The following is a 16,273-nucleotide window of genomic DNA, read 5'->3' as shown; positions in this document are numbered from 1 at the left end:
AGACAGCTACCTAGATGGTATTTGCAGACTATGCAAGATAGTCCTTTGGATGCACCCATGGCTGGTCGTACTAGAAGGCAAACTCGTTTGCATGATTCAGCACATACTATGGAGTTTATTATGGCAGCAAGTACTTTTGATAATGAAGAGCCTGAATGTTATGAGGATGCACAACACAGTGTGCATTGGAAGGCAGCCATGCAAGCTGAATTAGATTCTATTACTAAGAATCACACTTGGGATTTGGTGTCCTTGCCATTTGGGAAGAAAGCCATTGGAACAAAATGGGTCTACAAATTGAAAAGAAAAGCAGATGGATCCATAGATAAATACAAGGCACGGCTGGTAGCTAAAGGCTACGCACAGAAAAAGGGCATTGATTATGAGGAGACATTTGCTCCTACTTCCCGTATGACGACCATCAGGTCTATGATTGCTTTGGCTGCACATTATGGTTGGACAGTTCATCAGCTAGATATCAAGACTGCATTTTTGCATGGGGAACTTCAAGAGGAAGTTTATGTACAGCAGCCCATTGGTTTTGCAGTTGAAGGCTCAGAACATTTGGTATGCAAGCTAAAAAAGGCACTATATGGTTTAAAACAAGCTCCTAGAGCTTGGTATGAAAAAATAGATGCTTTCTTGCTTGGTCAGGGGTTTCTAAACAGTTTATCTGAGTCTACCCTTTACGTATGTAAAGAAGGGGGATCTATGCTGATTTTATGTCTTTATGTTGATGACCTTTTGCTCACTGGAACACATGCTGATCAGATTTCAGCATTCAAACAAAATTTGCAGCAGACTTTTGACATGTCTGACTTGGGAGTTTTGCATTACTACTTGGGCATCCAGTTCATACATACTGCTCGAGGTATTTGGTTATCACAGTCAAGGTATATTGGGCAGCTTCTTGAGAAATTTGGCTTACAGGATTGCAAGCCAGTTTGTACTCCCATGGAACCTGGACTGAAACTGTCATTACATGATGACAGTGATTTGTTTGATATACATACATATGCTCCTGCAGTTGGATGCCTTATCTATTTATGCAATACTAGGCCGGACATACAGTTTGCAGTTTCAGCCTTGAGCAGGTATATGCATCAGCCACGTATGTCACATTGGCAAGCTGTCAAGCGTGTTTTCCGCTACTTGCAGGGTACTCGTTCTCTTGGGTTACTTTATGCCAAGGGGGGACCACTGCATTTACATGCTTACAGTGATTCTGATTGGGCTGGTGATTTTGATACACGTCACTCTACTAGTGGCAATTGTTTCTTTCTTGGCACTTCTTGCATTTCTTGGCTTAGCAAGAAACAATCCACTGTTGCCACATTGTCATGTGAAGCTGAATACAAGGCAGCTTTCACCACCACAGTTGAATGCGTATGGCTTAGACGCTTGCTAGCTGATTTGGATGTATCTGTTACTGAGCCTACTACTTTGTTCACTGACAGTCAGAGTGCCATTGCAGTGGCACGGAACCCAGTGTTTCATGCTCGCACGAAACACATTGAGATTCACTATCACTTTGTCAGAGAGAGGCTACATGCAGGTGATATCAGCCTTGTCTATTGTCCTACCACCAGTAATGTGGCAGACATCTTCACCAAAGCTCTTCCTCGTCACAAATTTGAAGCATTTCGCGATGCTTTAAATTTGATATCCTTTGGTGGCGGATGATCCTTGTACTCTTGATCACTCTTCACTCCAGGGGGGTTTGTTGGGTATTTTACTCACGCCTTACTTACGCCTACGCTCATATGGGAGTGTCGGTGATCAGTAGGACACTGGGGCACTTTTTACTCTCGGTAGGAGAGGTTTTTTCCTCCAGACTTATGGTCTTATTATCGTATGTACTTATGTGCTTATGTTACACACATTTAGGCACTTAGTGTGTGTCGGGTGTGAACACCCCCCTACAACCCTAAGGTTTAAGGGTTGTTCTTTGTACTTTCAGAACACACTCATTCAGTCTATTCTCTTGGGTGTCGTGCTTCAACTCTGTCTCTCTCACTCTCACACTGTCTACTGAATCCCAGCTGTACCTTGATCCTCTGTTCTCACAAACGGGAGGTGCACTAACTGAAGCAAACAAATCTCTGCGAGATGTAATATGTTTAGAAGCACCACTGTCAAAGAACCAAGTGTCAGTATCCTCTGTAGAGCTAAGTGCTCTATCGGCCCAAGAGATGTCATAACTGCAAGTGTAAAAACAATAGTCCCTGTCCACAACAAAGGACGCAAACTCACTAGTAGTGGAAGGAGTAGTAGAAACAGACATTCCTGACTCCTTCTTCTTCTATTTGGCAATACGCTTCCTGCACTCAGTAATATAGTGGTCGGGCTTCTTACAATAGTGACATTTGCCTTTTTTAGCTTGCGTCCCCCCTTGTGTCTGATTCTGCGATGTGCCCGAAGTGCCAGAACTCTATGGAGCATTTTTCACCTTGCTGTTTTTGCCTTTCTGTCTTGCCACAAAATCTTGCTCAGAGACTATAGCATCCACACCACTATTTTTCCGTGTTTGCTCCTCCTCTAGAAGCAAACTAACCAGCTGAATAAAAGTGAGTGGGTGCTCAGCAATCCTCATGGTGAGGTTCAATGCAGTATGAAAAGACAAGTACGAAGGAGGTAAGGAATTCAAGGTGGTGGATATTAACTGTGCATCCGAAAAATACTCATCTACATTCATGAGCTGCTCCCTCAAGTCCTGAATCTTATTTAAGTGATCCTGCATAGAATCACCCTCATGCATCTTCAGAGTTTCCAACTCTTTCTTCAAGAAAGAGATCCGAGTGTCATTCTTTCCTGCAAACATATGCTCCAAAGTCAACCATGCATCTCGTGAAGAAGATGCCGAACGGATATGAGGTATGATGGACCGCTGAACTGCCAGAGCAATCAACGACAAGGCCTATGCATCACGTGTATCCCAAGCTTTTTGAGCTGCAGTTCTTGGAGGAAGTGGCTGAGGTGGAGCGGGCTAAGGTCCCCGTTGTCCACGTGCGCCATGGGGAGGAGGAGTAACGGGAGCTACAACTCCCGGTCGAGTTTCCTCTCCACTGACATAAGTCCATAAATTCTTGGCCACTAATACATTCTTCATCATGAATGACCAAAGCGAATAGTTGTTTCCGTCCAATCTCTCTTCCTTGGATACATACGTAAAGACATCACCTCCCTGATTTACCATGATGACAAATTTCCAAAGACAAAATGAGCAATGTCAAAGCAGTATGGACTGGAAATCTGCAAATTTCCAGAAATTGCAGCAAACACGCTTCTGCAATTAATGTGCAAGGGCGTACTCTGTCAAAAAACTGTCTTTTAATGCACGCTTCCCAAGGTGCATACAGTGCACTCCAACACTGTTATATCAAAATCCCCAAAATTTTTGCCAAAATTTCTATCAAAACAGTCTTTCTGTGACTGTACCAACAATTCATATACAACTGTTCTCAAAATACACAAAAGCCCCAAAATTTCTGATGATCCAGTCCAGAAATTTGCATCAAATTTATCCCACACCTGTGCTGTGTCTGCGGTCCCTGCTGCGTATGAACCTCCTCTGCCAGAAATTGATTTTGGACTAAAATTAAAAATTTTTGTTTTTTAAGAAAAACACACCTGACGTGGTCAAGGCGGACGCTGGTCAAACGACGATTGCTGACGAGGATTGCAGGCGGACGAACAGAGTGGCAGGTCGCTGGTCAGACGGGCGGGCGGGCTGGACAGTCGAGAAGAGTGGCGGGTGGCTGGTCGTCGGGCGTGCTGAAAAGTCGAGCAGACGTTTACGGCTGACGTGGACTGGGCAGGTGGGCGGCCGTTTGGGCAGACGTAATGGCGCTAGCGAACAAGACGACAGGCGGCGCAGGAAGCTGCGCGCTGGCGGACGGCGCTGACGACTGGAGACTCCGCTGGCAGGTGGAGCTGAGGCTGGCGGGTGGCGCTGACCTGGCGGGTGGAGCTGCACGCTGTAATCTGGAGCTACGCGCTGTAACGCTGGCAGACTGACGGGGGCAGGGACACGCTCAGCAGGCGAGCGGCTCTCTGACGCTGGCGACTGTTGGCGAACAGCACTAGCGTGCTGAAGACTGACGACTTGGAGCAGACGCAGAGCAGAGGTGGCTCGGGTGCGGTCAGGACTGCACACTGCAGGCAGGAGCTGAGCTCAGAGCTGTGCTCTGATACCAAATGTGAGATGGAAGGATCGAGGTGCAGCTGGGATTCAGTAGACAGTGTGAGAGTGAGAGAGAGAGTTGAAGCACGACACCCAAGAGAATAGACTGAATGAGTGTAACCAGAAAGTACAAAGTACAACCCTTAAACCTTAGGGTTGTAGGGGGTGTTCACACCCGACACACACTAAGTGCCCAAATGTGTGTAACATAAGCACATAAGTACATACGACAATAAAACTATAAGTCTCGGGGAAAAAACCTCTCCTACCGAGAGTAAAAAGTGCCCCAGTGTCCTATTGATCACTGATACTCCCGTATGAGCGTAGGCGTAAGTGAGGCGTGAGTCAAATACCCAACATCTTTCTAGTATGACCCCTATCAAGAGTCCGCAAGGAGGAGAGGATATGCAAGCTATGCCATGAGAAGCTAGAGACATAGGAGCATTTCTTATGCGGATATAGTGCATATGCCCAGACACTAGACTGATATCACACATTGTTCCAAGTGCAACAGATGATACAGTCAATGACGAGTATACCAAATTAGAGATATGCGGGCCATGGAGACCCAAAGAGTCAAAGGAGAAGGACGCAAAGAAGTTTGTGGAAAGCACTATACAAGTGGGGCGACTCGACCTCTTCTACACCTTTTGAAGATAGAGGAGCAAGTTGCTCCACACAAAGAGATCCCCCAAAACATCATAAACACTAGACTGATATCACACATTGTTCCAAGTGCAGTAGACTATACAGTCAATGATGAGTATACCAGATTAGAGATATGTGGGCCATGGAGATCCAAAGAGTCAAAGGAGAAGGACGCAAAGAAGTTTGTGGAAAGCACTATACAAGTGGGGCAACTCGACCTCCTCTACACCTTTGAAAGATAGGGAGGCAAGTTGCTCCACACAAAGAGATCCCCCAAAACATCACAAACAAGATTCTCACTAAGATGAGATGGGGGTTCTCATAGAGGAGGTGGCACATTGACACCCATGCCTACTCATAATGAAGTCTCCAACATAGGCTCATGTTTGATTCATGCCTCCACTGCATATGAAAATATGATGAAATGGAAGGGGTCTTGGTTGAAGATGAAGCTCTGGGAATGTCAAAAAGGTTTATGCAAGAAATTGAAGAGATTATGCAAACTTGATGCAAGCTTTAATGGAGTTTGGTATGATTGTTAAGACTTAAAGAAAGTGAAAGGAATGTGAAATAAAGCTTGGAGTAGAGCATTTTGAAACATAATTGATGCTTGAGAAGGAAATGAGCAAGATTGAGCAAGATCTCATGTAATCATGAAAGACCTACTCTCAATGGTAGCATAAAATTTTGAGTGTTGATTTCATACATACGCATGGTCAATACTCCATAAGATAAATCTAGGTCATGTGGAATTAGAGAGGCAATCCACTCTCCCAGGCCCACAATATTGTGTGAGAGTTGAAAAGAGAGTGGCGACTTGTGAAAATTGACATTGCACACACCATTATTGAGTGCAATCTTGCATTCAATGTCTTCAAGTAAGACCAATGAAAGATGGTAAGAGCAATTGCCAATGTGGGTCCATGCGAAGGATGACTAGTGTCTTCTACAATGACATGCAGATAAAGAGGATTGATGAAGAGAAGAGGATTAATAGAGCCCTCAAACCTACTCAAGGCACATGCATGAAGTATAGTTGCTCCATCCTTACCAACAAATGGAGTGACTAAAAGAAACAGGGCATTATTAACATCCTCGTGTCTTATCCACTTGGTACTACTGTTTGCAGACCATAGACACTGGCAAGAGGGAGAAAAAAATGATGGGTGCCTCTATCTAGTTTCACATTAGAAAAGCCATTTTTGAGGTTTGCATTGTCTTTTCAAATTTCCTACTTGCTTAACCTTTCATATCTATCATTTATGTAATTGAAGCCTCTTTGGTTTTTTTCGTAATACATGATTGTATTAATTACAAAAAAATACAAGCACAAGATTGCAAGATTACAAGATGTAGGATGGTTTTGGTCCATCGTGCATATAAGATACAAAGTCACGGCAAAGGAACAACAGAGATTGCTATAAAAGCATCTCTCTCTCTCTCCCTCTCTCTCTCTCTCCTCTTTCAAGGCTGAACTCTGGAAGACACCAAGGGGCTTTATACCATGATGAACATCAAGGACAACACAAGTACCACTGCATGGAGGGTGGATAAAAGAATTGCTCATACAGAAGGTGGCGGCCCTGCATCCTAGCCTCATACAGAAGGTGATGGCCCTCGCTGACTGCCTGCCAACAGAAAGCTCCCCAAGAGATGCATCCAAGGCTGGGAACCATGCGGCGAAGGATGCGGCATGCTCCTCTCCACACTAGTTGCGCCACCTCGCATAACCAAAGGGAGATGCATCCAAGGCTGGGAACCATGCGGCGAAGGATGCGGCATGCTCCTCTCCACACTAGTTGCGCCACCTCGCATAACCAAAGGGAGTGTTTTGGGGTTTCCAAAGGCTGCTATGTGCCGCGCATACAAACTCCCTCCTTCTACATCTAGGCAAGCCAACTTCCCACTGCCAAGCCTCTGTGTGCCACCAGCCATAAGAAGAAGTATAATACCCTCCTCGCTCTCCAACTATTCCATAGGCGGCGCTAGAAGGTCTGTCGGAAAGGCTCCGTGATGCCATGCTCCGCCCAGTGCCTGCTACGTGACAGCGCCCAATCCATAACCTCCTGCATTAGTACGTGTCTGCCAATCCTACCTATGTACTCCAGGAGTCTCGGTGGCTTCTTGGAGACAGCAATGGCCGGCCACCTTTAAAGTTTATGACAAGAGGTTATACAGAGAGAAGTCCTTGCTCTTAGTTTGTTCCCACATGAGGAGACCCCTTTGGAGTTTGGTTGAAGGTAGGGAATTCATGGTCATCATGTGCTTTTCATGGAACTGCATCATGATCGGTATTGAGATTCACCTATTTCTACTCTCTGTCTTTTAGCGTTTGTTAGGATCCACATCAACATCAATGTCTTTCCAAGGCCTCTTGGTGGTAGTAGCTTGATCACTCATGCCTGGGTATCCATGGTCCTCTCTACTTAATATCATTGTATCTACTATGGTGGTATAGGTTCCCATCAGATCATTATTGTGGTATGGGACATGTTTATGGTTCCTAGGGGCTGCTTGTTCTCCCATCATTGTATACATCATTGTACTTGTCACCCATGATGTGAGTGAGGTTGTTAACATTCATCCATTTCATGGATTTTATTGGTTGTATTTGGGCATTTGGGTGGGCACCTAAATGAGCAATTGGGCGGTCATTTACATCCAGCTCCGTTGCCTCAGGCCTTGTCTCTTGGCCTGCTTATAGGTGCCTCCTCTCCACTCCCCCTTATTCATTGCACTCTGCATCCGTTGGAGAGAGGGGGACTGGATGCACTGTAGTGGTCACCATAGCCTATGTGGTTTGTATGCATCTTCTCATGCTTTGGTATATGAATTCCATGGTCCATTTCTTCATTCCTTGAGTTCTTGTATTCTTGCTTTCTTGTTTATCTCTTTCAGTATTCAGCAGTTCTTTCATTTGCTTTTATCTCTTTCTCAAAATTTATTGGATATGTTGTTGCTTCCTACTAAAGAATGAATATCAAAACACATGTTAAAAGAAATGATCCCCAAACAAAGAAATGTATCAAGTACCCCTCCGATAAATTGAGTATCAACAGAACTCTTTCTTGTTGACTGTTAAACAATCTATTTATAGTCAAGGTATCAACTTAGTGGATCAATCATCTGAGCTATAGGATGACTTGTTGGATCATTCATCCCAGCTACATAGGAAACCTAAATGCATGCTTAAAAGGAAAAACTATGACACAAAGAGACATTGAAAATACTGCTAGAATGGTTTCCAAATTGGATGTATTTAAAGAGTCGTTGTTCTATGAAAGCTTCTGAAATCCAGAAGTTTGCTTGTAAACACATGTAATGCATTGTTCAGAAAGTACCTTATAACAAGATGTGCAAGCTCTGGCAGTTCTGTTAATGCTGCTTGTAAATCTGAACCACCCGTGATGCCAAGACTTATATCTTGTATGTCAAGCCTCTCCACGATGCCATGTTTCAAAAAATCAGCCAACGAAGTAGCAACAGACCTGTGCATAGCTTGTTGAACTCAGAAGATTTTTCCGAAAAAGGGCCTTCTGATTGGGCAGCATAAAGATCTATGTTAGAGTAAAAGTGAGCCCCTCATTACCTTCCCAATGGATTTTGGGAGAGATTCAGGAAATGAAGAGGCAGATTCTTTAATGATAAAACCTCCAGAAGCAAGCATGCTCCCATAGATGATATATTGGATGCTGAAAGATCTAATTCAGTAAGAGGTAACTCTCGCAGAATTGGAAGCAGAGCCCTGACAGAAATAAAAAATAAATGAGGATAAGCAGAGATAGACCCTGTCAAAAACTATTTACTAATTTATCAGACCTGCAAAAGGAAACAGAGACTGCAAGAACCATGACCTTAATCCACCATCACCTATGGGGTTATCACTGAGATTGAGATGATGTAAATTATGCATACATTTTAGGCAGGGTAGGATATCCTCGATATCATCAAGGCCCAGTTTGTTGGACCTAATCAAGGTCATGGTGTTAGCACATGTATTAGACATGCTTAGAAATACTGTTTAAAGAATACCCCTATGGCCACTCTTAGTTTGCACATAATGGTATTAAAGAAAATATTACCCCAAGTCAAGAACCCTCAATGGAACACAATGTTTCTGGTACTCAAAATTTTTGGAGCAGAGAAATGGAGTAGTATAGTAGCTGTCCCTTTTTAAAAACCCTTGCAGCTGTGGAAAACCATTAAGAATAAGAAGAAACTTATTTAGCTTAAACAAACCGTGCATCAGACTTCCCAAAGAAAATAGTACAGACTTGTTTGACATAGAGAAGCATCCTGCTCCTAATGCGCTTAGATAAACATATAAGAATCTTTTGGTAGGAAGGTAGGCAAGTATTTGCATCATATGTAAAATCGCATTGTGTTTACAATGATCATTCTTCCAATTTCGTCAATGTATAGAGATCCTTTCTGTACATAGTTAAGTATTCGACTTTTATCAATACAGAAATGCACATTATATATTCATATCTGTATATACATATTTCAAAGCATAGAGAAATTGTTTCAAGTACATAAGTGCTAGATGGTATACTAAGTATGCAAAAGCGACTTGGAATGGAAGCAGAAAACATGATGTGCTCAGAGGATCCTATGCCTTCAATGGCAATATAAGGTTCAATGACTAAATCCAAGGAGTTGAGACTTAAAATGCAGACCTCTAACCAGAAAAGGTGGCATGGAATGGCTTATATTTTTCATATTTAAACTACCTTCGGATATTCCATGAAGTCATGCTACCCCAGGAGTCAATCATATCACCTTGCATTAGTCTGGACCTGCATGTTGAGAAATTGTGTCTGCTCCATTTTGGTCACATCCAGATTATATCAAGGTGGCTGGTTCCCCAATTTTTAGCACATGAACCCACCTAGAGTGGAATCATTTCAACCACATCCGGCAGGCAGCAGCGAAGCCTGTATGGGACCTAAGGCAGCTGATTCCATCAGCATGAAGCAGCAAGAGGCAGTATTTTCATTGTTCAACTAACAAAACACGAGGCTATTCAACAATGGGACATTGACGGAATACTCTGCTTGTTTCAGTAGCATCACTCACCCTTTGTGCATCCACCTCTCACTTACATGGCTATATCTTCCACTCTTACTCTTTGAGCAGCAAAAGCAGATTTCCTTCAGAATGAAGCAACAAGAGGGTGCAAAATATAAGTCAGTAGGACACAGTTTCCCAAAGCTTTGTACTGCCTAAACAGCACCACCGAATTGGGCGAACATTGAACTGAAACATGTTTCAAGGTCGCCATACTTTTTAAAGGTTTTTCAGGGAGGGGAATTCATTGTCATTTATGCGCTGCGGCATTATTGACTGAAGGTCACATGTGCTACATCAGAGTCATCCTTGACCGACATGAGAGCTGCTATGATTTTCCTCTATTTTCAAGAGCTACTACGATCGACTTCGACATCAGGTTCTCTCCGAGACACCTTGGTGGTGGCTTGGGCACCCACTACTTGGGTATCCATGGATCTACTTTGATGGACATTGCTATGTGTACTATGATGAGAAATTATCAGTATATATTGTATTGTATCGCATCACCCATGATCTGAGAGACAATGTTAGCAGATTAGTCACTTCATGGGTGAGTTTGTGCATGTGCTATAGCGCGTTCGACACTAGAGATATTTTAAGCCTTTTAATTGTGAGTATTTATTGGGATTTGGCATTATTTGCAGCCAGTCGGCCAACATTTAATGTTGGCCAACCAATCATATTTTATGGCATTTATTTGGCCTAGATATTCTCCGGCTTCCTTCTCCACGTTCATTCATTCATCACCTACTAGCTCTTGGGGAGAGGGAGCATGTGCCAGTGCCTCCACAGTCGGTGACTCACATTGCCTTTGTGCTGTCTCATGTCTTGGTATATGGATTCCATTTCTTGAGCATACATCAATGTTCTCATCTGTATTGTGTTCTCTCTTTCTTTTCTTTTGTCTTGTGTTAAGCAGTTTATTTTAGTACATGTTTATGCTTCTATTGCTGCACCACTTCTGACATGGTATCAAATTTCCTGATCAGTGCTCCTATTGTGTTCTCTTGCTGATTTCAGGATTGTTTTCACCCTTGCTAATCAAGCGATTGCTGCTCCAACTAGGCGACATGTTTACTTGTGTTTTTTGCTGACATCAGCATCCGTACAACCTGCGTGTCCGTTTCATACTCTGCGTTTTGGTGCCTTTGCATCTCCTCCTAGCTGGGTGCTTGCATTCTGAGGCTGTTTTTGCTGTTTTCGGCAGTTTTTGATTCATTTTTTAACTTTTTGCAACAACTTTGTCTTATTTTGGTCCAATTTTGGGTTATATTGTATGTGAACTCTTGCTTTTTGCCCTCTATGCTCATGTTTTGGCTGTGTTCCCTCTCCAAATACCTTCTTTTCTCTACTCTTCTAAACCCTCTACAGATGGATCCTCCATGCACATCCACTGACAACAAGGTCCATGGATTGGATGATCTTAAATGGAGTGTTGTATTTAATTGTGCATTGTCGCCTGTCACAAAGCTCTCCTGCCCGTCATGTCCTTGTGCCCCCGCCCGCCTGTTCGTCGTGCCCCTGCGCGCCTATTTGTCATGCCCCGGCCCGCCCCCGTCCCATTGCTTCATCGTGCGCGAGCGCCATCGACAGCCACCAGCGCCATCGACTCCCTCCCTCGCCATTGACAACCACCGGCGCCCATCTTTCTCGTCTCGCAAGGGCCCTTCGCCAGCTCCCTGCACGCTGCCCAACAAGACCGCCTCACCCAACAAGACCGCAGCCCCTCACTTTCTCCACATGCGCCACAGACTGCCTCGCCTGAGTTCCCACAGGTTTTATGTGGGAGAGTGGGGAGGCTCTCGTGGAGGCCAGATTGAACAGTTGGCAGGCACCACGTTATCCGAGGTTGCCCTGGCATTTGATCCCCCGGCATCCGCCCTAGATACACGATCCTGTCGGATCCCTGACTCGATCTATAGGAGGGTGGAGGTGTCGAGACAGATAGAGCACATTTGGACCAGAGAGTGGGTCAGGAGGGACAGGATAGCAGAGGAGGTTGCAAAGGTCCTAGCCGAGTCAAGCAGAATCTGCCAAGAGGCAACCGTACATGCCAGGCAGCAGTGCTAGGAGGAGGAGAGAGCACTCTGGTGGGACCTTGCAACCACGCAGAGATTATTACAGGAGGCACCAGGGGACCCCACCCTCCACGCACAGGAGGTGTGCACGCATGCAGCCATTGCTGGCCTAGAGGACAGGCGCTCGGAGTTTTCTTTCCGCACTTCAGTAGCCTTTTAGGTGCGGAAGGGGGACACATTGTGCAGGGAGTTCTTCCAAGTGCACCAGCTCCGCACCGCGGGAGAGCAGATACGCAGCCTTAGGAATCAGTATGGGAGGACCTGTTCTAGCCCTGATGAGGTGATGGAGATTGCCACCGACTAGTACACGCGCCTCTTCCAGCAGGAGACAGCTTCAGCTAGAGGACAGAGATCCAGACACCAGGTGTGGGATCACACCCCGTCCCTCGTCACAGAGGAGATAGGATACGCCCTCCTAGCCCCCTTCACAGAGAAGGAACTAGAGGAGGCTTTCCATACACAGGATGGGCAAAAATGCCAGGGGGAGGATGGCCTCTCTAAGGCTTTCTTCACTACCTACTACTGGGATGTGGTGAAGGATCCCCTCCTGAGGGCTTTCCAGGAGATCTTCACCACAGGACAAATGCCAGGGAGGCTCTCCGCAGGCCTTATAAGTCTTCTCCCCAAATGGGAAGACCGGTTGGAGCTATCCCAGTGGAGACTGATCACCTTATCGTCAGTGGCCTATAAGGCTCTAGCAAAGATGATTGGTAGATGATTACGCCATGTGCTTCCAAATATCATTCATGACACACAGACAGGCTTTGTCTAGGATAGGAGCATCCTAGACAATGTATTTACATTCTTTGAGGTGACAGAGTGGGCTCAGCACAGTGGGCAGAGACTGGCAATACTACTCTTGGATTTCGAGAAAGCTTATGACAAGGTGCATTGGGATTTCCTAGAGGGTACCATGGTGAAGTTGGGATTTCCCCATGCTTGGATTCGCGGGATCTCCGGTCTGTACACATCAGCCACCAGTAGGGTTCTCATAGGCGGAAGGCGAGGGGAGGAGTTCCAGCTGGAGAGAGCGGTCCGATAGGGCTGTCCCCTGGCCCCATACCTGTACCTACTCTTCGCAGAGGCGATGTCTCACTTCCTCAGGTCACGTGTGAGCGGACTACGCGGCCTCCGACTTCTAGTGAGAGAGGAGACTGAGTTGTTAGACTCAGAGTACGCAGACGACATAGGCCTCTACATAGAGGACAATGAGGTGATGCTGGAGAGAATGAGGCTGGCTCTTGATGTGTTCTGCGTTGCAACGGGTGCAAAAATCAACTGGCGAAAGTCGGTTGGTTTCCCTACAGACCCAAACTCCAGCACGGAGTGGGGCATCCACTTGGGATTTAGATGGGTGAGCAGAGGGCAGACCGTCCAATACCTAGGGTTCCAGGTGGGGCTTGACATAACTCCTACCCAGCAGTTTCTTCCTATCCTAGATTCTATTTGAAGGAAGTTGACCTACTGGAGCACAGTTCGCCTCTCACTAGCCGGTTGAGCCCTGGTGGTTAACCAGGTCCTCCTAGCGATGGCCTGGTACATCGCCTCATGTTGGTGCTTCTCCTCATCGTGCGTAGGGCAGCTTTGCCGCCAAGTGCGGAATTTCCTTTGGTCTAGGTCTGATGGCTCCAAGGACTCCAAGGCCAAGGTGGCGTGGGCGACCATTATACGACATCGATCAGAGGGAGGGCCTGGGATCATAGACCCAGAATATCAGAGTATGGCCCTCTTGGGCAAGCTAGTTGTCCAGGGTCTCATGCCAGGCGGACAGACCTGGAAGGTCTTACTAAAGGAGGGCCTTCAGGACTGTAAACCGAGGCTTGGCGGTGAGTGGAGGCCGTCCCTGAGATGGATCTTCACTTCAGCCCAGATCACCCCCCCCCCCTCCCCCCAGATCACCTTTCCTGCGGAGCCTACTCCGCGTGTGCAGGGCCTCTGTAAGGCCCTAATCCAGAGCCCCCCAAGTTGCCAGGAGAAAATAGACCGTCAGCCAGTGATCTGGAACCTCCAGGTCAAAGATAGGGAAGGGGCACAGATAGGTGAGCGCCTCCACATCCAATGGGCTCGGTGGGAGGCCGGCCTGGCTTGTTCCATCAGGACTTGGCACGAGGTGTACAGGATAGCGGACGAGGAGGTGCTACAGCGAGTATCAGGGTGCACGAGAGGAGTGGAATTGAGGAGAAGAGAGATAGACGCAACAATACCTCCGGAGTGGCTTGTCCCCCCGATACAAGAGCCGATAGAGACCAGGGAGGTATGGGCAGCTAGGTTCTCTCCAGCAAGCATCCCTCTTCAAGTGGCAGGTAGAGTGGGTGGCGCCTCCCCGTGAACCTTCGCCGTTCAAGAGGGAGGGACGTCTGGCCCTTGACAGAGGGCAACAGGATGAGGGGATTGCCACCCTTTCATGGAGGAGGATTCGGGTGGTGGGTCTTCAGGGGAAGACTTGGCGACTGGACCCCTATGTTTTCTGGAAGGAGCTCAAGGAGTGGCGCTTTTGGATCTGGGAGGGTAGACCACTTGATGAGCTGGAGTGGGATCCAGGAAAGTGGCTATGGCCGGTCTCTGCGGTCGCAAAAAAGCCACCCAGGTTCCTAGAGTATACTGCTAGGATTGGCAGACATGTACTGATGCAGGAGGATATGGACTGGGCGCCGTCACGCAGCAGGCACTGGGCAGAGCACAGCATCACGGAGCCCTTCCGACGGACCTCTTGGCACCGCCTATGGGATAGCTGGAGGCCGAGGAGGGTGTTGTATTTTTTATGGCTGGTGGCACATGGAGGCTTGGCAGTGGAAAGCCGGCTTGCCCAGATGCAGGAGGGAGGTTGTAAGCGCTGCACACAACAGCCTCTGGAAACCCCAAAGCACTGCCTTTGGTCTTGTGAGGAGGCGCAGCTCGTGTAGAGAGGAGTATGCCGTATCCTTCGACCCATAGCGCCCAGCCTTGGGTGTATTTCATGGGGAGCTTTCTGTTGGCAGGCAGTCAGCCAGGGCCGTCACCTTTTGTATGAGGCCGGGATGCAGGACACGATATTCATTATCGAGGCAGGGTCATGCGCAGTGGTCAGTCTGGAGGCTTTACCCATCCGCCAGGTACTGGAGCCCACAGCAGACCGCTCGGAGATATGGGAGATCATAGGGAGTCTTATTGGATGGCATATTTGGAAGGCGCGATGCCAAATGGCTTTCGGCGGAAAGAGACTTTCAGCACTTGCGACCTTAGCAAAGCTATGAACCTCCATCATCGATTCCCTCCGCAGTCAATGGGATCAGGTGCAGGGCGAGTCCAGGGCTCATCAAGGGCTCCGTGGTCACTTCATGCGTACCTGGGGCGGCCAAGGCCTGTTCTTTGTGATGCAAGCAAGCAGCCCCATTTGGCGATATATATCCCCCCCCCCCCCCCCCCAATGGCTTGTATACATGATATATTGGTGACTTTGCATCAGCTCCAGTTAGTTTGTTGACCATGAGTACTCTGTTGTAATCAGTTTTTTTGAGTAATATAATCAGCCACATTTTACTCGTTAAAAAAAAAAAGGAGTGCTCTGATGAAGACTTGGTTTATACAATAGCAATTACAGGGGATGCTTCGTAAGGTTCCACTAAGGCTCTTGCAGCTTTAGAGAGGGGTTCGAAGAAGAAGAAGTCGAAGACCTAGTGTTACCACTATGGCAAGAAAGGTCATTTACGGAATGATTGCAAAGAGTTAGTGGCTTCCAGGAAGAAAATGGAGCAAAAAATGAAGCCGGATATGGACTCCTCCAACGAGTCATCATCTGCCTCAGATTCCAACTCAAATCCACTGGCCAAGGTAAAGTCTAAGGCGTGGAATGGATTCTTTTCTTTGGATCATGGGAGGGGCTTGGTGGCCCCTCCTCAGCTGCTTTCTAGTGGTGAAGATGAGGTCATCCCTCACGACTCTCCAATGCAAGTGTGGGAGTGTAAGAGGGTGGTGAGATGGGGTAGCCATGCCTCATCTATATTTCTATAGAGATGCACAGGATCCAAAGAGGGACATCCTTGACGCATCGACCCAAGTCTGGCAAGTTTCAATCCTGGAGCTACGATTGGCATCCAGGTTTATGATGGGCTGCTTATTTGACATAGAGCTGGTGGCTTTCGTCTGGAGCTCACACGAGGGAACACTTTGGCGGTTTGGCCAAAAGAGAGGAATGCATCGTCATTTATGTGTTGCGGCATTGGTGACAAAATGGTCACGTGTGCTACATCAAAGGCATCGTTGACGAACAAGAGAGTTGCTATGATTCTTCTCTATTTTCAGGAGCTAGTAT

The 16,273-nt window shown here is 46.7% G+C and overlaps 1 protein-coding gene across 2 annotated transcripts in view; it reads right to left on the bottom strand.

The window, feature by feature from the left end:
• The window catches only part of LOC148017722 (RNI-like superfamily protein), a 195,190-nt gene that overhangs the window by 46,137 nt on the left and 132,780 nt on the right, over positions 1-16,273 (bottom strand). For both annotated transcript variants that reach the window (XM_087662246.1, XM_087662247.1), the window contains exons 10-13: positions 8,914-9,020; positions 8,686-8,799; positions 8,421-8,576; positions 8,173-8,319 (exon numbers count right to left, since the gene is read on the bottom strand). In XM_087662246.1, coding sequence (XP_087518372.1) covers positions 8,173-8,319; positions 8,421-8,576; positions 8,686-8,799; positions 8,914-9,020 — 524 coding nt within the window. The remainder of the gene's footprint in view (positions 1-8,172; positions 8,320-8,420; positions 8,577-8,685; positions 8,800-8,913; positions 9,021-16,273) is intronic.

The sequence above is a fragment of the Lygodium microphyllum genome, chromosome 21 (assembly GCF_053477565.2).
Source record: "Lygodium microphyllum isolate KBCC chromosome 21, Lygodium_microphyllum_v1.1.10, whole genome shotgun sequence".
Classification (NCBI taxonomy): Eukaryota; Viridiplantae; Streptophyta; class Polypodiopsida; order Schizaeales; family Lygodiaceae; genus Lygodium; species Lygodium microphyllum.
Note: the sequence above shows the minus strand (reverse complement) of the source record. Positions and strands in the feature narration are given on the sequence as shown.